This window comes from Aptenodytes patagonicus, chromosome 6, assembly GCF_965638725.1.
Source record: "Aptenodytes patagonicus chromosome 6, bAptPat1.pri.cur, whole genome shotgun sequence".
In the NCBI taxonomy this organism is placed as follows: Eukaryota; Metazoa; Chordata; class Aves; order Sphenisciformes; family Spheniscidae; genus Aptenodytes; species Aptenodytes patagonicus.
In genome coordinates this window covers 51376517-51402188 of record NC_134954.1, presented here as the reverse complement: position 1 = coordinate 51402188, position 25672 = coordinate 51376517, and the positions used below count along the sequence as shown (strand labels likewise).

At 45.0% G+C, this 25672-nt stretch overlaps 1 protein-coding gene across 2 annotated transcripts; it reads right to left on the bottom strand.

The window, feature by feature from the left end:
- Positions 1-1446: 1446 nt before the first annotated feature.
- On the bottom strand, positions 1447-12129 carry CHRNA1 (cholinergic receptor nicotinic alpha 1 subunit). Of its 2 annotated transcripts, XM_076342582.1 has the most exons (10): positions 12015-12129; positions 9942-10087; positions 9760-9804; positions 9657-9671; positions 9217-9326; positions 8783-8978; positions 7927-8164; positions 6541-6764; positions 5024-5263; positions 1447-3083 (listed from the first exon to the last, which is right to left on the bottom strand). In XM_076342582.1, the coding sequence occupies exons 1-10, from the start codon at positions 12052-12054 to the stop codon at positions 2952-2954; spliced, it is 1386 nt and encodes a 461-aa protein (XP_076198697.1). In that variant the 5' UTR covers positions 12055-12129; the 3' UTR covers positions 1447-2951. The 2 variants fall into 2 exon arrangements, with proteins under 2 accessions (XP_076198697.1, XP_076198698.1); XM_076342583.1 differs by lacking the exon at positions 9657-9671.
- Positions 12130-25672: the final 13543 nt, after the last annotated feature.

Sequence of the window (25672 nt, the reverse complement as noted above, 5' to 3'; positions counted from 1 at the left end):
TCATGAGAATTGTTAGTCGAAGCTCAGAGCTGAAATTTGCCTGTTGAAAGCAACGAGGCAGCAGCGGTGCACATGTGGGCCGCACGAGTATTATCCAGGGCCATCTCCCTGGGGCTGCTGGTACTACCCACATAGGAGAGAGGAGAGGTTAGTGTCAAGATTGCAGGGAGAGACTACAGTGCTGTAAATGAGAAATCGTTAGGCAATATGTACTTACACATTGACAGCAAATTGTCTTTGACAGTGACTGAGACAGCACATTTGCAACCTCCAAAGCTACTATTTTAACAGGTGTACAGATGTGCTGACACGTTAAAAGGACAGTAGCAGATAAGAAATTGTATGTAGGTAGGGGTATTCTCTTTCAGTAGATGGATACTGGTAACGGGATGTTAGTGTTATGCAAGAAAAATGTATCGCAAAGGTGAGCTAGGAACAGAGAATAAAGACGACTGGGACAGTCTGAGTATTCAAAGCAAAGCAAAACAAAGATGCAGATGAACTGTCTCCTGAAGTGTGCTTATTGGTGTTTGGACCATCTGTTTGGAGAGTCAGAGTACAATGCCTGGATTCTGCAACCTAAGAAGGGAAGTTATTAGCATTTATTTTTGCCTGGTGTCACATCTTTTGAGATGCGAGTAGCTCATCAAGACTCAGAGCGATAGGAAGGCGGGAGATTTGCTGTGCCCTTAAGACAGATCAAACTATCACAAATAAAAATTGTCAAATAATTTCAAAACTTTTTCTGAGGAAGTGGAAGGAAAACACTGCAACGTGGTAGCTAGCTGTGTATGAAGGGAGCTGGAGAAGCAAGCAGGCAGGCACGCACGTGTGCACGCACGCACCCAGGCACACAAATTGGAATTTGGAGGCCAAGACCCAGATCTGCCTTGAGGAAGCTGGGGCAGCTGAACCAAGATACTGTGGATGCTCACCATGAATCTTGTTATTTGATGTTTATTTTTAATGCTAAGATTCAACCACATGCTGCTCTAAGAGGATTGTTCTGTCAATTTTAGACCCAATCACAGTCTCCCAAATTAACTCCCAGGCACCGTTATGCTGCAGCTTAGCTCATCATGAGCCGGGGAGCTGTGTGACTCCCTCCAACGGCTGAGAGCTCACACCGAAGATAAACAGAGCTGCAGCAAGCGCTCCATCTGTCAGCAGAGGTTTTACCCAGCATACATCTTCAGCAATTGTTTACAGGGTTAATGATTATCCAGGGAGGCAAAGATTATCATCATCTAAACTGTAAGAGCTGAGCAGAGTGTTACCAAGTGATCGATTGCCCCAGACAGTTTGCTTTGCTTAGGACTGCAGCTCACCAAAACATTGTCCAGCAAACAACATGCAGCGATGGAAGTATTGCATAAGTGCCTAATTTTCCCTATAGAGCATCTCAAATGCCTGTCCTCTGCAGACATGACACATTCCTGTAGACCATTAACATAATACAAATTATTTTATTAAACGCACAGCAAATTATTTACAGCTGTTAGCAAAGTAGTCCTATTGGCTCGGGCAACCAGTTGGGAAAGATGAGTAACTTGTATCAGTTGCCCCACCTCACTTTATTTATTTTTACGAAAAATAGGCAGCACTACTAGTATTTCCACGCTGTATTACTGAAACACACATAGGCTTGTTGCTTATGTTGAATATTTACTAAACCCCAAAGGTCTTTGGCCAAAAGCAGCACTACTTCATTTTGGCCACTAGAGTGAGCTGCTGCTCAACATTTGAGTAAAGTTTGGGTAATTATTTGCGTTGCTCAGGCGAGGAGGTGTCCTGTCATTTTGTCACACGTAAGTAAAACTGAGATCCACACTTTCCCTAGGAATGATCTTTGTGATGCTGTGCCTGACTTTAATGCTCATGATCTATTTCAGCAGGGCAGGGGACAGTTTTCAGGGAACAAAAAGAATTGTGTTTAAGATGTCATACTGAGCATCCCCCAAATTTGAAGCTGCCCCCACATTAGTCATCACTCAAAATAAAGAGTGGAAACCAACCTTCCCAGAGCAGAGTAGGCTGAGTACAGAGATTATTCTGTGGATACCCTCCTTTCCCCTCTGGCCTAAACTTTTCCCTTAGGATGCAATTGCAGAACATAGCTGTTGACAACGAAAATCCTGAGCATTAATACATAATGAATGAGGGGCTTCTTATAACGAGTATTAGCAGGTAAAAATAAGAGGGCATTGACTGCAACATAGTCACTGGGATGCCTGATGGTCACAGAGCAGGGCTCGGTGAAAAAACAGGGCAAAAAATCCTCCTCTACAAGTCCTTTACCATGGGACTTGATAGCAAAAAATACCTGTGGGACCCAACTGGCTGAGTCTGGATCCTTCCCACAGTAAGGGACAGTCCCTCCTCTTTGCTGCATCAAGAATTTCTACAGGTAGAGTCACATATGACAGTTAGCATTTTCAGATTTGTGCATGAAAATCAAGTGCTTAAGCATGGAGCTTGAGATATTTCTGCTGGTTACATCTAGTGTTACAAGAGGAGTCATTTGTGACTCTGCCAATACAAAAACCACAGAGCTGATATTGAAACCAGCTTGAACGCTAAAGTTGGATACAGATTTACAGCTCAGCTAAAGCTTATTACACTGCTATTGATTTCAGTGGAATTGTATCTGTGGGTTACAAAGTCAGACAGTCTTATTAATACATTAACATTTTTAATAAATGGTAAAACGGATCAAAACCTGGCTGACAGCCATTCAGTCTACCAGTAATGCAAGTGTTTCTTTTTGGCAAGGAAATGCCACCGAGCAGCAGCTCAGAAGTGCTAAGTATGGAGCCTTACGTTTTATTATCCCTGCTCTTTCCCAGCAGGGACCGATTCCTGTCTGTGAAACTTTCGGAGGCTGGCCAGGTTCTGACGGTTAAGATGCTTTCAGATGCTGACCAGGGTAGCAAATAGTTTCCAGTTGATGTTCATCCTTGCTGATTTAATTCAATAAGGCGACCAGCAAATACAGCTAATGTTCCTATAATACAAACTAGCATAAATATGCCAAGGAGAAGATGATCAACCACCATCGCAACAAACTTCCATTCTTCTGCAGCCTGGGAAAGAAACAAAGGAGATGGTAAAATCTCTGCAGAGCCATGTTTGTTATGGGCATTCTTGTAATTTACTGTCTTGAACAGTGGAAAGGCTCTTCCTTAAGTTCCACTATTATTATGCAAAAAATACTTGTTTTCTTCTCAAAAGCAGGTCAGTGGTTCAGAAAGCCTAAGCAACCTAGAAATGCAAGTTTCAAGACTAAACTGTTTAGAAACCCTGGCAATTTGGTGAACAATTTCATTAAAAAGAAATGTTAAAAAGCTTAATTTTTAGGCAAATCGTTGCTTTTGAAAGAGAGTTTAAAACATTGAAAGCAAAATGCTTAGTTTGGCCCAACTGGCTTTTGTTTTTCTATTGCTTTTTCATTCTTATGGGATATCTAAGCAATTTCCATTAATTTAGCTCTAGTCCCTGCTTTCCATGCCTACTATACACTCTAAGGTCTGGGAAAACCTTCTTGGTAGCTCCCTTAGTCTTTTTTCCAGTTGTGGGACACCGTGAACCACTTGCTCTGTGACTGCCTTTTCACTAGATGCTTTTGGTGGGAACCCAGCACCGTAGGAGCGCGCAGAGTGTGAGGTGCTAAGTGCAGCAGGGCTCAGGATTTCCAGCCCTGTAACTCTGCCTTACGGAATGACACGTACTGGCCTAAGGCACCCTCTACTTTTGCCTTAGTTGCCCCACAAGTAGAAGAGGCTGTTGTAATTTATCTAGAGGACACTGATAATCAATACTGTTTTGAGGTGGTTCATAATTGAATGCAATGAAGTGGCAGCCTTCAGAAGCCACAACCTTCAGTTTATTTGGGGAACCTGACTTCTGAAGCCCCCTGGAAGTGATATCAACAGTGCCCAGACAACACAAGCAGCTGGGCTCCACTTCCGAAGGGAACACTTGCCAGTAACCCGAAGACCCTCCTTGTAAGTCTAGGAGGAAGTGAAGCCCAGAGATGCTGAAGCCACGCCAGCCCTGCTGAGAGCAACACTTTATCTGCAGAGAGGCATAGGAGTCATGGGGAATATGAGACTACAGCCAGAGCCATTCCACGTGCTCCAGGAATTTGGTCACAGGAACAAACGCCATGGTGTAAATTCTGCCCGTGGGAAGGAGGCGCCTCCTTCTCAAGAGCACAGGGCAAATTATTGTCCCAGAGAGCTCTCCCCCCATCTTCAGGCTAGCCTGCAGCTCAGCAGGAAAGGTCTATGATCGTTTAGACAGATGAAGTACTGGTACTGAATTATCCATGCAAAAGCTGTGTGAGCTGTGATAACTGAAATAAAAGAGGGGGTTAACTGCATTGAATGTGCTAGGAGGAGGCAGAGCTAGGTTTTCCTGGGGAACACTGCCATATGTGACTCTACACGCATTTATCCTTCCTTTGGCTTGCAATGTGGAAAAAGTCAGTAATCTGAGGAGCTCATGACGTGCTTCACTTGCAGGGACTACTTGTAGCATTCAGGAATAAAACAAAACCTTATTGAAAATGGAATTATCATTTGTAAGTTACATTTAACGCTTCTCAGATAAAACTACTAGCCTTTTGGAGTCTGGCTTGCTTCCTGGCTTTTCAAAAGTGACAGGAGATTGTTTACCGCAGGGGGAAGATGCCTGAGTGGGAGACAGGAGGAATGTGTTTTGGGACTTTCTTACAGCTCTTGAAACTTCTTTGCTACTCACAGACACTCCATCTCTATGGCTTCACGTACCACATTTAGAAAACCTTAGCACTGCCACTTTTTTTTTTTTTGGACCAAGATTCAATTGCCATCTGTGACTATTGTCTGTCACTCCTTGTTGACTGCATCAAGGGGAGAAGACTGTCCCCTGCTAAAGCCAAAACAGGGTTTGGAGTGTTTTTGTGAGGCGTGGATATTTTGCCAAAAAAAAAAAAGTAGCAATTTGAAAGCAAGAAATGAATCATGCACAAAAAATGCCTTACATTACTGGCTTCTTGGTCTGATTTCATTGTTTCCGCAATGTATTTGATTCCCTCTATAGCATTTTTCACATCTGGATTTTTGGTAAGTGGGGAGTAGAAGTTGACAGGCACAGAACCTGGCTTCCCAGAAATTTCAGAAATATCAATGTCTTCTGCAAAAATATTTTTGTCTTCTTTATCCCTGGACGGTCGTTTCATTGTAGAGAAAAACATGATGTTTGGGATTGTGTCAATAAAGATCTGAAAACAAAGAGGGAGAAGAAGACAGTTGCTGGTCGGCGGGGCTGTGTTACAGATGCAGCTGTGTACTGAACAAAGGCAAGCCTCTCCGGTCCCAAATCACTTCCCGCGCTGGATCGGCTACAGATTCCCGCTCGGAGTATGTCACAGCCTGCGCCTTAGTCACACTGGGGCTTTTGTCAGCCTTATGTCCTGGGGCAGATGGAGTCACCCGCAGGCCTGTCACACATTTTCTGGAAACCATTTCCCCCTGCCATATAGCCAACATCTACACATGAAGGGGGATGCTACATCCCAGAGCAGACCCTCATCTAATTTGGAACATATTGCTTACGAATCTGGCTTGAAGAATAGACTACAAAGGATCTCTTTTGGCTTCTTATGTTTGACTTTGCTATCACAAATGTTTGTTATACATGCATATATGGTTTACAATAATTTCCTTTGGAATAACGGAGGCTTGCTGCCAGAGCAGTTTTAAGGGCATGCAGTGTTTGCCTGTTGAAATCTCTCTTCTGCAGGGATTGTTCATGCTGCAGAGTGAATCTGATGTAAGCTGTAGCCTTAAAAGTATAATTAGAAATACACAGAACAATCTCCTATTCATGTCATGGTTTAATACGAACCCAGGCAGGCTTAAAAAAAAAAGGCAAGAATAACTGAATGGATCCACTTTGGTACTGTCTCCCTGGCAGAGAACTTGTAATGAAAGACATCCATTTTTTTCTACATCTCGTGGTTACCATTTACAGTAGTGTGCAAGGATCTCCTTGCTTCCCAAGGACTGCAGAGTGACTGTGTTTATTGGAAAAGTACAGAGAAGATCATGGCTTTTGCTAAACTCTCTTTTTCAAAAAGGGATGCTGAATGAAGGTATCCCCAATGGCCTTTGTGCTCTGCACTCACACGGGCTGGTGAACTTGGCCACTGGCAGGCAGCAATGTTTTGCAGTCAGATGGAGAATTAGACCAGGAAATGTAATTTGAGTCCAGCTGGCCCATTTTCTTTTCCCTGTACCTTCAGCTGCCCATGTTTTGCCTCATCTGTTCCCTGCAAGACTCTACCCCAGTAGACAACTTTGTTACTTAAAAGGAGCACCTTAGCAGTCTTGCTGACTTTATGCACAGCTAAGTAGTAAACACTGGCTCTTGTGCCTAGAGAGATTTAACGTGATGCATTTACTTCCCCAATTCTTGTTGACTTTTATTAGAAAACCTGCCAATAAAATATGGAGTGCTCACTGGAAACCAGGAAATGTGCAAAGCCATATAGCTCACCTTTCTGACCCAGTGCGGCATGGTGTGAGTGCTTGGGGAGCGGTGGTGGGTGTTGATGACGATGACCGTGATGATGATTGAAGCGATGACAAACACCATTGTAAACAACATATATTTGCCTATCAGAGGCACCGCACTGGAGGTGGAGGGAATCAGCTCCACGATGACCAGAAGGAACACAGTCAAAGACAGCAGGACAGAGATGCTGAGAGTCATTTTCTCACCTGCCATGCAAAAAAACAAACAAACAAAAAAACCCACCAAAACCAAAAAAACCAAAACACCTAACCTACCAAAAAACCCCCACTATTGCTGTTCCTATCATTCAGTACAGAGAGTATTTATTTGAGAAGATAGGATGTGGATGATGGCTATTCACACATGTACGTCTGTGTGCATCTGGAGTGCTATCATCTCTCCCAGCATCCAAAGCAGTAACCAGGCTGGCCAAACCTGAGAGGCTCTCAGCGTCAGCTACAGCATTAAGGTGGGAATTACCAGGTATGCCTGGGCTGAGGTATGGGTGATGGATATGGAAAGCTTACTTGCCAGGCACACTTCATGGGCTGTGCATTTTGAGTGATGAAGTATATGCACCTGATTAATGCCTGCTCCACAGCCTCCTGGGGGTTCGCTTGCCTTACTCCCTGGCAGGCTCATGCTGGGCTGAGTAGGCAGACAAAAATCACAACTGACACCAGTTGCTATTTGAGATCTTCCAGTATGTAGGATGTCAAAACCAAACCACAAAACACGATTCGCACATCTTTTTTCTATCCAGTTCAACTTTCTAGAAAGTTTTCCACTGAAAAAAAATACATCAAGTATTTCATAGAAGAGGCTTAATGAAATTAAGCAGTATGAAAAGCTGACACAAGGTAAAATGAATGAAGCAGAGGAAATGGTTGCAGGGAGCAAGAGCTGCTCAGCAGGGACAAAGGAGGCCAGAAGAGCCCAGGATTGCTCGTTGTGTCACACGGGTAATTTCTGTGAACAGATAACAAGATCTCTGCTCTAACACTGTGCCAAAGGGCCTCACTCACCCTTTGTGTGCTCCCTTACTGCGTGATGTACTAACACACTAACTACCTACCTACAGCAAAACATAACAATCAACTAGCTAGATCTTTCTTTTGCAGAAGTTAACTGGATAGTTAAGCAGTGACTTCGGTGGGAAATCAGCCCAATTTATTTATATCGATAGTTTCAGCTTTCAGCACTTACCCTTTATTTACAGAATGTTTAGAGCCATTATTTTGAGTGGAAATGTCCAGTTTTAGCAAGCGCTGCCCTTTAAGTTGGCTGGTGATTTCAAATACCCAGAATTTCTCAGAAACTTGTTAGAAGAGCAATTTCTATGGGAGTAGAATGAATAAATTCACATACCTGAATCTGTGGGTAGGTAAAAAACTAACCCAGTTAAAAAGGAGAAGAGCAGGCAGGGAATGATGACATTCACAATGAAGTAGAGAGGCAGGCGCTGCATGAGGAAGTGGTAGGTGATATCCAGGTAGGGGGTGTCAGGGCAGCAAGCGTAGTAAACCCAGTGCTTCCAGCCACGGTAGTCCTTCATCACCCACTCCCCACTCTCCATGAAGTTACTCAGATCCGGACGATCACTCTCCTGACAGCAAAAAAATACAAATTCTTAATATTAGATGTTCTGAACAAAATCAAAACTTGGCAGTCACTCAGGAACAGGATTCCCAAGAACTCGGGCACTTCATGCATTTTTGTGAGCAAACCACTCTTGTCTATGTTGTTTTAGAATATCATGCTCTACACAGCATTCAACTGAATATTTTACAGAAACAGTCAGGGATAGTTGACTAAAGAGAAAGACTGATTAAATATTTACAGATAGGAGACATACCTCAGGGGACAGGGAAAGAGTCCTTGGAAATGGAAAGTCATGAGCAGAAAAAACCACCCCCTCAAAAAAAAAAAAAAAAAGAAACCAAACAAAAGCAGAACAGGCAGCACCATAAGAAGTGGTGTGAAGCTGTCGGAAGACAGGCAGGCAGGAGACTGTTAGGGCACAGGAATTATGTGTTTGCAGAATTTTAGAAGCCAAACCAGGAAATTTTGTGCTAGATCTACAAATAGGGTTTTTATATTTTACACATAGTGCCTGCTTGTTTTTCAGTCAAACCAAGGTTATATTCCATTCTAAATCTGAGATTTCCCTAAAAAACATATCCAGGTCTTTACTGCTTTTCCCAATTACAAACTCCTTGCTTACCGGGTTAATAACAACCACTGTACCATCGTATGTCCAAGTTCCCAACTTCATACTGCAGTTCTGCTGGTCAAATGGGAAATGCGTGACTATAATTTCACAGTAACTTTTAAAAATAGCTGGTGGTGTCCAGGTGATCAGGCCTGTGTGCTCCAGAAGGACTTTGGTGTATTTAACGATGGCAAAATCACCGTCTGCGCTGCAAAAGGAACAAGGACATTAACAGCAATACGGGCAGCATAATTAACATAGTCACAAAAGGATTTCTCCAGCTGCGGATCAACTGGTCTCCCCAGTGCCATCGTGCCTGCTCCTGGAGAAACTTGCTCTGCAGCATGCTACCCACTGGCCCAGATGTCGTGGGAAAGCAGCCCCACCATAGTGGTGCCACGGGGCAGAGCTACCCCTCCCCTCCCCAGGCAGCTGGCACCCCTTACTTGTTGTAAAGAACAAGGTCTGGCCGCCAGATATCATCTGAGGGGATGCGGATTTTTTTCACACCGCCGTAGTCCTCTGGATTCCACTTGAGGTTGACGTCCGTCCATTGCTAAAGAGGGAGGATTTCAGCCACTAAGAGCCTCTTCCAGCACTTCTGGGGGTAGTTTTGGTACTTCCTAGAAACATGCACCTCCCTTCCTTTGGGACATGCAGGAAAGCATAAACATATGCTAGTGGGACCCCCAGCTAATTTTTTACATTAACTTAAATTTCGGTTTAAGAAGCTTATTTAAAAAAAAGAAAATAATATAGAAGATAAATATACCATAAATCTATTGTTTGAAATACAACACAAAATGCTTTTCTTAAGGCTCTTAGTGTCTAGCGCATTTTGTTCTTGAGACCCCAGAAAGAAGAAATGCTCTGCTAGCTGACCCACCTGTCCAAGTTGCCCCTGAAAGTATAACAGAGTAGTTCATTCCTGGCTGTGTCCAGTGCATTTATTTGAATCGGATGAAATGGTTAGCAATATTTAGAGTTACCTGTTTCAGGCGTACGTTGGTTGTTACAATCTGATTTACTTCATCCTTAAAAAAAAAAAAAGGATGCAGTAGCAGCAAACATCAGGATTAAAGGAGAAAAACTGTATCCTCAGAAAAATGACACTGTTTGGCACTATCACACAAGCCAGCAGTTCAACATGTACCACACATTCATACTGTACCACGCTAATAAGTTGAATGAGCTGCAGCCCGACGGTGACAACGACGGCATCCCGATGGTCCTCCACTGGGCGCACCACCTTGTTGTAGTCCCTGAACAAGTCCTCGACGAGGCGAGTCTCATGTTCATAGCACAGGGCCAGCCCAGCTGCAGAACAGCAGGGGTGGCATCAGTGAGATGGGACAGGGGACACGTTACAATGCCATCAGTCTGAGGTGGGCGTGAAGGAAATACTGTCAACAACAAGCTGCTGGCGGTGGGTGAACACCAAGTCCTCTGTGTGACTCCTCGTTTCAGGCGTACATTACGTGCATTGCAAATACCGTCAGCTGGGGTAACTACCTATCTGATCCGGAGGTCAGCTTAGGAGCAAGGCAACAACAGCCTCCAACCAGGAGATGAACAAAAACAAATAGCCATGATGGCGGACATCAGACTGAGCATTAGGAATCTCCTCCAGGATGTCCCAACCTGCAACTGTGCTTACATGCAATACTTTGGACAGTTAAACACAGAGAATACCCATAATCAGGGATTTCTGATGTCGTCTTCTCCACCTTCAATTCCACGGACTTGCCTGTAACAGTAACGTTAAAGGACAGGGCCAAGCACAACAGTCACTGAGGTGAAAGCACCATCCAGACTCCTTGCATCTGACGTCTAAGCAGAGCAGGAGCACCTCTCCACAATGGGAGCTGCTCAGGTCGTGTTTGTGGTGGGAGAGAAGGAAACCATTCACAATGCAGTCCCCTATTTACCTCTCCTCAGGGAAGGTTTCAACCTGTCGTTGGAGAGCTCTGCCCACAGACTGCTCAGCGTGACTCAGCAGCGCTACACAGAAGAGCATCACGAGTGAAAATGGCAGGTAGCAGCTTTGTTTCAGTGCAGCTTTAGCAGTACATATGCATGGCATAGTACTCCCAAGGGGTGAGTGCTCAGCTTCCCACCTCACAGAAAAACAGACGAACCCCATTTCCAGATCACCTGTTGCAAAACAAGCAGCCACATCACGTACCCAGACTGTAGCTGCTTCACTGTTACAGGGGAGCAAAGCAAATGGAAGGGGGCTTGGGGATGTTTTTGTATGTACCCCCTTTTAAAGGTAGTGAGAGGGAACAGAACAGCTGAGCCTCGCCACAAGCATTTTTGGCAGATCCCATCCTTGCCTTCCCTTCTCTCAGTTTGAATCCTGGGCCATTGAAGTCAACAAGAATTTTGCTGCTGACTCCAATCTAAGCCAGGATTTTCCCCTTGTTTCCTAACTGACTTTTCATCAGGTCCTTTTATATAGTTGAGCTGAGATGCCAAGGATTCTGTCTCGGCCTTGTCCTGCCATGAGATGGTATTAAAACACTTGGATGCCATTGAGAAAAGCCGTCTGCTGCAGACAAGCGCTGCTTGCTTCCCCTGCCAGGAGGCTGGGCTGGGCTGGGCAGGAGTCATCTTTCAATTTTTAAGTTATGATCGCAGCATCGTATCTAAGTCAAGATCTTTGCTATGCTTTATTAATCCGATTAAAATCCTTCACATTGCTACCTTCTGGTGTGGCTTAGCAGGAATTTAGTATACTGCTTGAATTTGGTGAAGAGTTTTTAGGATCACGAAATATTTATTCTTTTAAGGGACAGTTTAAAAAGAATTATCGTGGTACAACACATGCAGCTGCAAATCAATTCTGCTTCCTTGTCAGTAGTCCCACAACTTAATGAAATTTCTTGTAATGAATTTTTATATTTCAAGCCATGTTTACTAGACCCTTTCACACATTTTGAAATACATGTAGCACTAGAGTAAATGGGAGCATGGCAAAAAGATAACAGAGAGAAAAACAATTAAACACAAAAACATCTCACTTCAAAATATCTGGTGTCTGAAATTACAAATATCTGAGCTGTTACCAAGGCACTCCAAAGCTCTCATTTAAATGATCTGGTGTGTTCATAAAACCTTATCAGCAGGACAGGCTGCTCCCAGAACACACATTTGCTCATACTGATGTATACGCAAAGCTCTGGTCCTGCACGCTCAGGAAGGAGACGACCCCTGTTCAAGGCAATGGCTGGAACACCTTTACCTGTGGAGATGAGGAGTAGTACACGATGGACCTTCATCATCCCAGCTCCCTCTTGCTGCAGTCATACAGATGGAGACACACACAAAGCACCTTTAAGGTCTCTTCAGAGGAGGGCTGTGCTGCCTCCTGCCAGGGTGCTGGCAAAATATAACCACTGAGGTATTGATTTACAGCACCTGTTTTTGGGAATGACAGCTGAGGGCCATTGCGCTGCCGGGTTGGAAATGGAAGCACAATGTGTTTCACCAGTCAAGTATCTTCTGCAGTTTACAGAAGGTCATATTTTCTAAGTGGCAATGTGATCTGTGACTTAATAAACAAATAAATATATAAATAAAGATAAGAAAGGATTATCTGTAGAGTAACTGAACATCTCGGTGAGATCTCAGAAACTTCCCGAGCTGGAGACCCAAAGCTGTGCGTCACCCTTTTGACCAGAGCAACCTGCCAGATTTGGGATTTTATTTCTCTGAGGGAAAACAGATCACAGTCATTTATTTCTGATGCACCCTCACCAGCGTACAGACTGCGCGCTGGGATGAGGCTGCTCCCTTTGCTTCACAGATGGATGAGAAATCGTTGAAGAAGTGAACAAATACGCTCAAGAGAGATCCATCTCCTTGAATCTACTGGGACTTTCAGAAGGTACTCAGCAGAACCCACCCCTTGAAAGCTGTTAACCAGCCTAAATAATCTGAAGTAAGAGGGAAAACCCTCCCATAGATACCTATAGGCTTACTGAACAGTGAAAGGCAATGGTAGGAACATACGTTTGGTTTCTATAGCAGGGCAGGCCCAGTGGATTCCTGCAGGGCATGCTAGTGCTTGCTCATTATTGTCATAAATCACCTGGAAAAGGGGTGAAAAGTGAGGTGTTTGGTATTATTACTCAGTTATTCAGGCTAGCAAAGAAAATGACCAACTGTGAAGAGTTCCTCTGAGCTCACCGATATCACTCAGGAACAAAATCTTGAGACAGATAGTTTTGTGAAGTGCTCAGCAGTGTGAGAAAAGCAAGTCCATCAGTTCCTAGGAAAAGAGATGAAGCAAACAGGAAAGATGCCGCTATAAATCCATGGTGTCCTGAGTGCTCTTTGCAGTTCTGGTCCTCTGGTTTCAAAAGGAGACTTGGAAAAGGCCCAGGAGAAAGTGACGACATCCATGGTACAGACTGGCTTCCACACTTGGAACAGATAGATAGTATGAACCTTCAGTCTGGAAGAGAAGCCAGAGAGAGAAACGGCTTTGGTAGGGTCTGTAAAATCACAAGTGGTCTGGAGAAGGCAGATTTGGATTCACTCACTGTTCCAGTATAAAAAAAGTAGAGGGCATCGCGGGAAACTTGAGTTGACAGGCTTGAACAAGACACTTCTTCACACAGTACAGCTGTGGTGGAACTCAGTGCCACAGGAGTTTCTGGTTGCCAGAAGTTTGTGTATATTCAGAAAAATTAGTTTGATAAATTAATTTCATGGTCTAAATAAAAAAAAAAACCCAGGAAGTCTGTCACAGAAGTCCCAGAGTCACAAGTCACAGGAAGCTGGGGCAGTGTCCTGGGGAAATACTGCTCAATGCTTGCCCTGTTCTTGCACTTTTCCCCAGGCACCTGCTGTCTGGAGATATTGGACTATGTGACCTGCTGCAACCATTCCTACACACTGCTCCAAATTTCCTTTTCCAGAAAACATTCCCCACAAAAACCTTTCTTAGCGTTGCCTCTGGGTGACACCAGATGTACTTTCTGTTTCTTATGGATACCCTTTGTGCTGTCTGCCAGCTGGTTTGGTGTTTCATGCTGGATGCCTTTTTTTTTTTTTTTTTTTTTAAATCACTCCCCCTCACCCACCCCTCCTCCACTAACTCAGCATTCAGCCTCTACATTTACATTTATCCTCCAGTAAAAACTCTCCATCTACATAACTCTGGCCTTGTTCCTGGCCTGTGCCTTGGCCAACAGCTCCCATTGTTGCAGCTATCTCATTTCAAACAAGCAGCTGGCTGCTTCCAACCTTTATCCCAGGCCGGGCAGCTGCCGTGCCCAGCGGAGATACAATTGCACAGAGGCATTGCGGGAATGCTGACGATGCCCCTCCGGATCCTCTCGGGGCCTCTCAAAGCATTCCTGCCCACCCAAGGCAGGGCTAGCAGGTTCGCTCTCAAACAGATGGAGGAGAGCGTTACCACACTCTTTGGCAAATTGGGTAACAAATAGCTCTGGGGTAACATAAGTTTCTGCTCCCCCACCAAAAAAGGTCTAGCTGCTTGGAATCAGCAGGATGCAGAATCCGCATGAGCCCCAGAAAGTCTGCAGCCTTCGGATGGGTTATTTCTCTTGCAGCTGGGCTGACCTGAGAACAGCCCCCTGACCTGAGAGCCAGCTCCACCTCACTGGCTGGAAGTCAGAGCTCACGCTGGAAGAGGCAGGAGCAGGTATTTGGAGAAGGCCTTTGGGGAGCAACAGCCTGGCTGCAAGGAATGTTCGCTGGCAGAGACACAAGACTGCTTCCCTCCCAAAAAAATCAAGGCAACCCGAGCTGCTGCGGTTAAATATGGACGGAGAACTGAATGCCGCTTGTTGTCAACAGGGGAATGTGACCAGTCCTGACTGAGGTGAAAAAGCAAGGGGAGGGGACAAGCTATATCGAGTGCCTGAATTTGATCCATTGCTAAGAAGGGTATCATTTTGCCTTCAGAGTATTCAGAGATTTTTTTGACAAATGTTTTATTCCCACACAGAAAAACCCTTTTCACGTCTATCTCAACTCCAGGCTTTCTGGCTTGGTTTGTGAGGCACCCCCCCAAACCTCAGACAAACCCACTTCCCACCGTGCTAACCTGGCAGACCAGTTCTCATTCATATCGACTGGAAAGAAGCAGAACTCACCGCTAGCTGAATTTAGGGCATTGCTTTTTCCATTCATGTACCAGATACAAGTGCTGCGAGGCCTTCTGTCCATTCCAGCCTGAAGGAAGTCAGCTGTGAACAAATACTACTGCAGATAAGTCTTTTTGGCAGGGTGATATCATACAACCACGCTACAAGTGAGCAGAATACCTAATACTTTTGACAGAGTGAGGAATACAAGATTTTCACCAAAATCTTTGTCACAGAATTGCATGCAAAAATGCAATGGCCAACTAGAAAGAGCAGATGCAGGAGGCTCCAACGGCTGCAGGGACTGCAGGGCCTGCGTGGGGGAAGCAGAAGCGAAATTAATAAAAAGAATAGAGAAAAGGTAGGTATTATATCAGGGAAATTAAGGGCACAAAAGCTGAAAAATAATAGCAGTGTTCATTTGGGGGTTTTTAGCTTCCAAATGCAGTATATGCATTTTTTAACGCATTTTGGTATCAGAAAAATGGCATTGTTGGTGGCAGTAGATGATGGCAGCACTGGATAAGAGAAGGCAGATGGTTAGACAAGTTATTTGTGAATTTGCTATGTGTTTGTTACCAGATTGCCCCTAGTTATAGACAGTATGGCACACATTTCCCGCTGGAAGCCATCTCACAGGAGTCTGGCGGCTCAACACTATTGCCACCAGATGGCAACAGATGGCTAAAAAAGATGCACTGGGCACACGACGGGCATTTGAGAGAGAACGATCACAAACAATCCCTAGCAAGAGCAAAACAGGGAGTAAATATTTTCAAGAAGCAATGCATTCAGGGAATTAACGACAGTCTTGAGATGCTAATGGACTGTGTACTTCCCCCGTTTACTCCAGTGCCCATAAGAACACGCTAAGCATTAATATACACATCAGTACGTACTGACAGATAGGATTTAATTCCACGAATCAAGACATTCAAAGTTGCAGTTTTCCATACTGAGACACACCTCAGCCATCCTGCAAATATATTTTATCCCCATGGATGTTTGTAGCAAATTTGTTTTCAGCATATCTTTTCTTTGTTTTCTATTACACAGGCCAAAGGAATTAAAAATACCAAAAACTCACTCAAAAGTGGTGCTCTTAACCTCTGCAGTTACAGAGCTTACATATTATAGCATAGACATGGTGCACATTTATCTAATCAGAAGGATGCTTCTGAAAAAAGGGCTTGAGTCTGGAAAGAAAAAGAAGAGCAAGGAAAAGGTCCACAGTCAAATAGAGAAACCACAGTCACAAAATACATAGTTAGATCAGTGGCACAAGTGTTAATCTATTGCAGGTGAGGAGAAACACTGCTCCTCTATAAACAGGCATCAACCTTCACAGTCATGCTGCTCAGACAAAAGTGACACTAGCAACGGAGACTCATTGACCCAGCTTGAGCAAGCCATGTGCAGCAATGAGAATGGAGACCAGCAATAACTGAAAACACAATCCAGTGAGACGAGAGGCACGAGCTGACCAGCCACAAAGTGCCAGAGGAATTGATAAGAAGGTTGCAGCTTCATGCTGCCTTTCTGTTATGGAAACTCCAGGAAACCAGTCCTGGAGCTGAATAATGTTGCTGAATAAAGCAGTGATAAATTCAACTCCAGCTATCATCCCTGACAAGGTTGCTTCTAGGGCTCCTGTCTGAGTACTAAGGCTTATCTCTGGGACCTAGGTGAGTCATGCTGGAGAGCCAAACAAGACAACGAAAGAGGACAAGTCCATTAGATGTGAGGTTTGCTCTGCCCTGCTCCTGCGGGCCACTCTGTCAGCACAGCAGCTTGCGAGAGCCGTGCTAGAGTGGCGAGGACAGCAGAAGAACAGTTTTGCTGGTCCTTCCCCTCATGAAGACTTCCCTGCACAGCAGGACTCCTCAAACACTCTGCTTCTATGGTCAGGAAAATCTCGTTCATACATGGATGCAGCTAGGTGACACCTGTATTTATTAAAAACTCTGCCCTTTCCCAGCAGCACAAGTCAACAGCTGGAAAATGCACTCAGCCTGGTACAGACCACTACTACTACCTGTTCTGAACTTCGTCTGCAACCACCAGGCGTGAGTTTTCTCTCTGCGGATGCAGAAAAACTCCACAAAGCACAGAAGTCTTGCAGCTGAGAGTACAACTGGACAGAGAGGGTGGCCCGGGTGTCAAAGCTGGGATCCAGGTGGGCACTGCCAGCTCTGCCACATCCTGACAGTGGAGACGTCCAAGGCAATGTTTAAACAAGTGTTGGGCACCCGAGTACTCTCCTGGAAGTGTCTGCCTCTGGAGGTGGCATAATATCATCATATTATATTTTGGGTACATATTCTGATGCTGATTTGCTTTTGTAAGTATATAGTTGAGTGCAGAAAGTAGAGCCTGGCATTGCCTGACTTCTGGAAATGCGTGTATATCATATCACACCCCTACCCCATTTCATACAGTGGCTTTCATGAGTGGGACCACAGACAGCATTTAGCCTCAAGTATATCTCTGGATGCTCACATTTACATGTTTAAATACACATATCTGGTTTTGAATGTAGATGATTCTCCATTGGAGTAACTGCAGTGCAGACTGTTCAAGTTTAGCTTTACATAAAAGCAAGCTGCTTGTTCAGCTCCTAACACATTTTGGCCAGTATTCTGTAGTTCAGAGTTTTCCTGAAGACATTTTGGGGGGAGCTCCACAACACAGCCAGTGGAAAGAAGAACTGGCAATGTGGGAAGTATGTTTTAATGCTTAAAAGCTGCTGCGCTGGTTAGCTGCTTCTTTTATCCAGTTCACAGAGAAAAAAAAAAAAAGATAAAAATCACATTTTAGCTCTTAACTGACACAGGCTCTTCTCTGATTGCTGGCCCATAAGGATATAATTGACTACAACCCTTTTGCAATGTCATCACTCCCAAATACAAAAGCAATTAAATCCTGGAACATGGAGCACCCCACGGCACATTCCCCACATAGCCCCAGCTGCGGGATGAAAGCACAAACATCCATCTGGACGTCATCTGCTTCCCATGGAGTGCCCGCGTTGCGGCGAGAGGCCGGCATGCTAAACCATCCCACATCACACCTGTGGTAAGTGTAACTAGGATAAACTTTTGCGATCCTGAGAACACCTCCGTAACCCTGCGAGAGCCCCCGGATATCTAGCGTTGAGGTGCAGATTCTCTCATTGCTAGTATTAGCTGGATAAACGTGTAGAAAGAAATTTATTTTATTTTTAATTCTGCAAGTAGGCCGAGTGGCAGAGCACTCCCTCCCTTCGCACACAGTGCTTCCCCTCCCTAAGCCCTCGCTGATCCCAGAAAACACTTAACGGAGATCTCTGCAAAGCATCCCTCTCACCTAGCGTTGCAGTGGTTGCTTTTAAAAAGTCAACATTTACCTCACTGTGCTATCTGAGCCATCACAGTGTTTTAAAGCAGGAAACACCATCCTCTACCCATGCTGTCCATTAGCTCCCAGGGATGGATTTCTGCTCCTGCACGTGACACTCTTGGATTTGTTGATGTGTGCTTTACCCAGGACCGACCTCATGCCAAAATACGCACTTTTATTGCTTATGTGGGGAACTTTGCCAGCACACGCACAGCATTTTGTTGGTAATTAGTAGAAAATACTGACTTCTGTGGTTCCTGGTGTATAGTTCTCACCTGTCACACGACGTTTATTTTGCCTCCTTGGCAGGATGCAAGATCTTTGCCACGTTCCTCTTGTGTTGGACAACAGGGAACTTACACGCTTGTGTTTATAACTGATAAAACAGAAAAACAAAAACATACCCTCAACTCAAGAAACACCATCAAAGTGATAACTAAAGTATTAAAAAATCCCACTTTTGGAGTATATTTTGCAGTGCATGGCAGCTCTGGGTTCCTGCAGGAGGGGTGGGGGCTTGCAGCAGTGAGGCACATACGGGTAGGACTGAAGGCCGGGCAGAAGTCGGGAGGTGGTTCCCACCCCTCTGACAGCCCGCACTAACCTCAGGACTGCACAACGGCAAATTCCAGATTTCCCTGCTCACCAGTATTTGGGATTTGACAGGAGTTCAAAGCACCACACTCAAGACAGTTGGGGGAATATCTTGGTAACCACACAACACAGCAAGGGGAGCGATGGAAATGTAACACGAGCAGTGCAGGAGCAAAAGCAGTACAAGTAACAGCCGCATAAGAGCAACTGGCATTGAAACAAAGAGTAGAGTTCCAGCTTAATGATCCTTAACAAAGTCTAGTTTCCAAAGTAGCCTAATTGTGAAATTCATCCTCCCAGCAGACAAAGGCCACACCTACACTGACTTGCCACACAGCCCTTGAGCTTGCATTTTGTTTTCAAGCAAACAGTCTGCGTTCACATATAAAAGCTTACAGTGCGCTGAAGTGCAGCGTGGCAAGTGGCTTTGTGGTGCTAGCAGCCTTTTGTGTCCAGACGATACGTGCCATTTTGTACAGTGTCCAGCCAATCCATGCTGCCTTCTAAGAAACAAGAGAATACTCAATGTGACCATTTTCCTTCGTCAGTTTTCCTGGCTACTTTAGGTAATCAATTCTGAAAACTTTATGATAGCTTTCCTTTCTTCTCTTTCTGTGCCCCCTGCACTTGCAGGTCACTGGGATGGATATTGGAGGGACGCTACACTGACTGCTGGCTCTCCAGGAAGGTTATGACAGCAGCAAGGGCCTCATTTTTCTGACTCCTTCCAGTGTGCTCACGTGCCAGCATAATGAGGAAAAAAGAAAAAAAAAAATCAACATATCACTTTTTGGTACACAGACCATTGGTGCGATCCAGAAGAGATCAGCTGAGAGAAGATAACATTTGCACTCCTAGGTTCTTCTTAGCATCTCTAAGTAAATATAAGCAGGCTAAAAAGAACCAAAGAAATGAAGAGGGAGGTTTGGGCCATTTAAATCTTTCATGTACAATTTCCATGTACATTGCAAACATTCACCGGCAGACAAATTAGCTACCTTCCATCCCGTTACAAAATTAACATACCTACAAGAAGTGGGGAGGTGTAGGGTGGGATGCCCCACTGACACCGTGCCGGCCTCTTTCTGACCACTAAGGGAGACAGCGATGGACGGTGCCAGCACGCCCACACTGCTTCTGATCCCTGCCTACCAGCAACGATAGTCACTTGGGAAGCTCTCAGCTGGCACTCTTAGGAGAAGCAAAGCGTTCAGTTTGTTAATTTCACCTTCCAAAGCGTATTTGCCTCTTCATTTGTGATACTGAAAGGAGTCTTTGACTGGAGCCCAAGGAAGCTTTAGGAGGGGGGGTTTAGCTAGGTCAAAGCTCACTGTTGAAGTTACTTGTAACAGAAGGCGACTTGGGTGTAGGTGCACTGGCAGATTAGTTTTCTGCTCTTAATTAACACTATTAGCAAACTGACATGATGGCTTAGGAGTGAGGCTAAACCTAATATCAGAGCTGCAGATGGCAAAGGGAACATTAGTGGGGGTTTTCCTCCCACCAGCGCAAGAGAAGGAGAATGTCAGATCCCTCCTAATGCTGGGAGAGATTTCCAAGGATGGACACAGACCGTGGAACAAGCCAGCCCACGCTTTCCATGGCAGTGCCTCCAACTCCTTCTTTAGCCTCCTCCACTGCCAATGTCTTCACCAGGCAATGCCAAATCACTTCTTTGCTGTAACTTCAGACCAACCCTTCTTGATTTACATTACGGAGAGAGAACTTCAAAGTAAGCCGTGGGCAGACCACAACTCTTCCTCCAATGAGGGGGCATGAAGGAGCTGTAGAGTCTCAGCATTGCACCATATTTGAAATGTTTAAGAAGGGTGAGCATCTGGATTGCTGCACAGGGACTATTGGGTTTTGGGGTTTTTTTAAACAACATTGAAAACCAATGTATCCACTGTATTGTAACACATTTGGAAATGATGCCTTTTCTCTGAAAGGCAAGATTATGTGTGGGTTGGGGAACCACTTCCAGGAAAAGTTCACAGTTTTCTGTGAGGAAGTGATTTGCAAGTGTCATTGCAACTCACCTAGGGAACAGCTTGCGACAGATGCGGTGACTCCTCCACACTTATTTGATTATTGGCCTCTGCCTACTTTTAATAAAGGTGCTCAGCTGGGCTTTGAACCTCTTTTTTGTGAGGTATCTTGTACTGCACCACGTTGGTGGTGTCTAACCTACCTTGCAGCAATCTCAGTGTACCTGAATTCCAGTAGTTTACTGGAGGATGTCATCTGAGAGTTATTGCATGGTACAAACAACATATGTCCAGCATCATGATGCTGAAGAACATGAAAGGGGATAAAAGAACAAAAAGCAATTACAGGAATCTCTCCTCTTCCCCTTTTTGAGAACAGAGTAGGTGCTGGAGATGAGCAGTGAGCAAAGGCATCGTGCTGTGCTAAGTTCTTCTGGGTTTAGTGAGTGATCCTTCAAGTAAGCTTTAGGATACACCACCTTATGAATATTAATCTACAAAATGAGTAATTTTAATAGTTTGGACAATCCTATTTGCATTACTGACACAGTTAGTAATAAGGCATGAAAAAAATGAGGCAAAGAGAAAAAGCTTAGCATTCAAACTCTAGGCTTGATAGCAAGAAACAAAAATTACAGGCAACATAGTGCTTGAGAATGAATCCTGGTTGGCTGCCAAATGTATTTTTCAAAACAATGCCTAATTGCCTCAGGAAATACATTAATCAAAGGCTCCCAGAGGCCTAAGAACCATTTGCTCCAATCCACCGAGGCAGAGTAGCGATAAAGACCTGAGTAATACAAGAAGCTACATATGTCCTTGAGACAAAATACTTACATGAGAAATAGGAAAAGATACCTAACTAAAAGCTCTTAAACAAATTCCTGGAGCAGCTCGTCGACATCGCTCTTGGGAGAGATCAAATAAGAAAAAATGGTACTCTGACCATGAAAAACAACAGACATTAGAGAAGTTCATGAATCGTGCTGTCCAAATCGAGATATAGAAGGTGGCATCAAGAAGAGCATTTCTATGGTGTGGCCCAGATCATGTAGAGAGCAAATCGGGCCAGCATGAAGAAATGATCACCCTATGCAAGGGCTCTGGAGAACAGTATAACCCGAAATGCCCGTGACCAGAGACAGAGGAAGAGTGTGCTGAAGAACTGAAGAAGAGTTGGATCACTCGATGTGTATGTAAGGCTTCCTCCTCTCGGCACGTCAGCCCAGTGTCCTCGGATTCTGTTGGAGGCAGAGCTCAGTGCTAACCAGCCCAGTGCTGCACAGAGAGGCGACCCTGGGGAGGTTTGCTGGAGGTGCAATAACAACCCCCACACCCGGCTTTTCACGTGCTGCTCTCAGGCACGTGTCCTCTGCCGTTCTTACCCTCCTGCTAGCATGTGACCAAAGCAGAAGGCACTCTTGCCTTACATGGTTTGCTCAGCAATCGCTCTAATCCACAATGCATTTCCTAACCCTCCTTCTCTTGCATTACATAAGCTTTCTAGGGCTGATGTGCAGTTGCTAAGCAGTAATTTTGCATGACTAAAAAAGAAATCCATGATTGCTAGGTTCACTAAATGTTTTTTTTCCCTTATTGCAATATAATTATAGCTATAATAAAAACATTGCAGAACATTCATCAGCATGCAAAAATTAGGTCAGGAACAGAGCGAGTATATCATATATGCCTTTTAGAAGCCTTTACTTCTTCCTTTGCCATTGGAGGGGGAAGGGCAGGAAAAGTTTGGTATTGCATAAAATCATACATAACAGTTTTTTCCATCCTGTCAGCTAATCTGGCATAAACAGAAGTTTGCATTCTTGTTTCAGAAGGCAGCTTGCTTCCCTCATCGCAGAGCTCTCCTAAAGCCTTGTCACAGGCTCCCTCCGTACGGCCCCAGCACGCAGCGTTTTTCCCCTCTGCCCTGCAGTCTGAAATGGGGACGGCGATGCATCCCTCCGGCAGGGAGCTGGAGGCAGACGCGGCCCCCATCCAGGGAAGGAGCCTTGCACCCAGGCCACAGATGTGGGGAGCACACATGCTGCTCTCCCGAGGGGTGCACATGTCCCACACGCCACACACAGTGGGTCCAATGCGCCTCGCGTGTGCTGGGCTGCCGTGCATCGCTGCGGGTCCACCGGGATGGAGGCCTGGACCAAGGGGTGCAGTGCCCAGCCCGACTCTAGCTGGGACATCTTTCCCACTAAGTTGCAGAGGCCTGGCCTGGCTGATAAGAGGTCAAGTAACCCTGTGCTAAACCCGGCTCAGCAAATTCACTGCTGGGACATTTTCCCGGAATTCCTGCAAGATTTTTTTCCCTTTTCATCCTAAAGCTCCTAATTATGCTCCCAAGCACTGTCCTAAATATCTTTTCTCCCCAATAGTTCTGACATTTAACTTTTACTAGACATACATTTTTAACAGTTATTCACTACCTCCATAATTTTTAATAATTTTGCCTTCCTTTATCCATGTTGAAGACTTGCTTTCCCTCACACTCTGTGCAAGTTCCTTGACTGCTACCAACTCGTACTTCTTGCCAGTGCACCTCATTTCATCCTTAGAAGTCCAAGGAAGAAGCTTTTCTCTGTTTAATCCCTTCTTTCCCATCTTTTTGACTGTGGCCAACTGCCCTTTGATAAGATGTCAGTGAGGTGGCTCCAGTGTCTGCCCAGCCCCATGTTGCGCTGTAGACACGTACCCCGCGGCACTGGAGACAACGAGGGCAACTCCTGAACTAGAGATAATATGCATTCATCGTGGAAATCAATTTGTTTAGAGAACAAATCAACTTAGCGATAACCTTTACTTTTTATAGACTTATGTTATGTGTTGTATCGTCATTTAACTACCACAAATACTAAAAATACTAGTTTTTTGCATTTAATTAAAAATTTGAATAAACGTAACTTAAATCATGTAATTGCTTGTATGCAGATGCAAAGTATCTTCCTGGTTAGCAAAAAGAAGTATCAAATTTACTGCAAAGACAACATTTATTCCTGCACTACCTGCTTTAATGGTTACCACTCAGGAAAGATCAGAATTTCATTAGCATAGTAACAAAAACAAGATTAAAATGGAGGCTTTGCCTACACACTTAATGGAAAATCACAATTAAATTAAAGAGATTAAAAAAATAGTCACTGGATACAGATTCCAGGGATTCAAAGTCAAGCAAGTATTGCACTGACCGTTGGAGCCCTCCATCCCACATTCCTGTCCCTAACGCAACACACGACCTGTGTATTTGAACCTGAGACACAGGTGCTCTGCAGGGGGCAGTTTTGTCCCACGTCGGGTGAGCAGGGTGGTTATCAGACACTGTCAGGCTTAATTATTTGAATATTGAGACTGTTTGGTGTTTAACATATTCTGAAGTTTTATCGTCACTTGGCATGCAGTTTCCTTCATATCTCATCAGAATTTGAGACTTAGGGGAAGTAAAATGTGCTTATTACGGAAGGGACTCGTCTGCCTGACCTCTAAGCTCCTGTGCCTACTAGCTGCAGCAACTCCTCATTAGGGAGCTCTCAGGGGAGGGGGTGTACAGGCATTAAGGAAAAGCTATGCTTCTTGAGCTGGGTTTTTGGGGCAGTTTTTGGGGGTGTTTTTTTGTTTGAGGGTTTTTTTTTTTTCCAGTTGGTCAGCAAACTGACTGCTCCTCTCTCAGCAGTAGGTCTGCATTTAGGTTTTCTCCTTTCCTGCAGGAACTTCCATGACCATGTCACTTGTTCAACTCTCCTGGAAAAAAGACATCTCCAGCAGGGGACCAGCGCTTGGTAGTAGCTAACAAACCTTGTTTGCCCTGCATGCATTGGAGAGGTTGACTATCCCCAGAGCAAATCTAGGCTTGCTATATTCAGTGTTTTTTCTTTGACTCTGATCTAGCTTTGCGCCTGTCATCATTGCTTCTAAAGGCAGTTGAAAGCATCTGTAAAGCGAGGGGAGCAGCCATTACTGTCAGCAGCACCCATCTGCACTCCACTGAGACAGAGGAACTGGACATTTCACACAAGGAGAAAATGTAATTATCCTAATTACTCCTGTTTACTACATGCTTCCTGCTATACACGTTAGAAGTGGGTTCAGGTTTGCCTGTGTAGCGATGAGGAACAGCGGATGCCTTTTGCTCAGGTAAGGCGAGTGCTCCTCTGGCTCACCGGGGCTGCCGAAGGACACAGGGTGCCACCACCGCAGCCGGAGCTGCTGAGGCAGAGCCACACCCTTCTCTGGCCATGCCCCGCATCAGCTACTGCCGGGTGCTTTGAGAAAAGGATGCTTTTGCCACGGCTGGCTGTGGTGGCATTAGGTGTCAGGGACAAGCACGTAACAAGTAATACAAACACAGCAGTGCAACAAGTGGGTCAAATGTGTGCGTGCAAAACCTTGCCAGCGTTATTTAGAAAAAAACCCTATCTCTCGATGACAGACCTGATGATGCTAGGAGTAGAACCGTGGGAGAGTGCCACGCCAGGGAGCTGACTGCAGAGACAGTGCCAGCCAGAAGCCACAGAATCCCTGCAAGGTACCCTGGAAGGGAAGGCAGGAGTGATGGATGGTCTGAGGACTGGGATACACAGGGCCATTAGGCAACACAGGAGTGAGGAAATGCATCACATGCTGTCAAGGCAGCGGGGGAAATGCAGTGTGTTTAGGAGGTGGCTTGGAACAAGGTAGCGGTGAACATATGCGGCTGCTGGAGAGAGCAAGGCAAATGTGACTGGGGAGCATATGGGCCATTGCTCTTGGGCTGGGGGGGCAGGCAAGACTGTGGTCGAAGACAACAGTTTTCCAGCTGTGTCAGTTCATTGGGATAA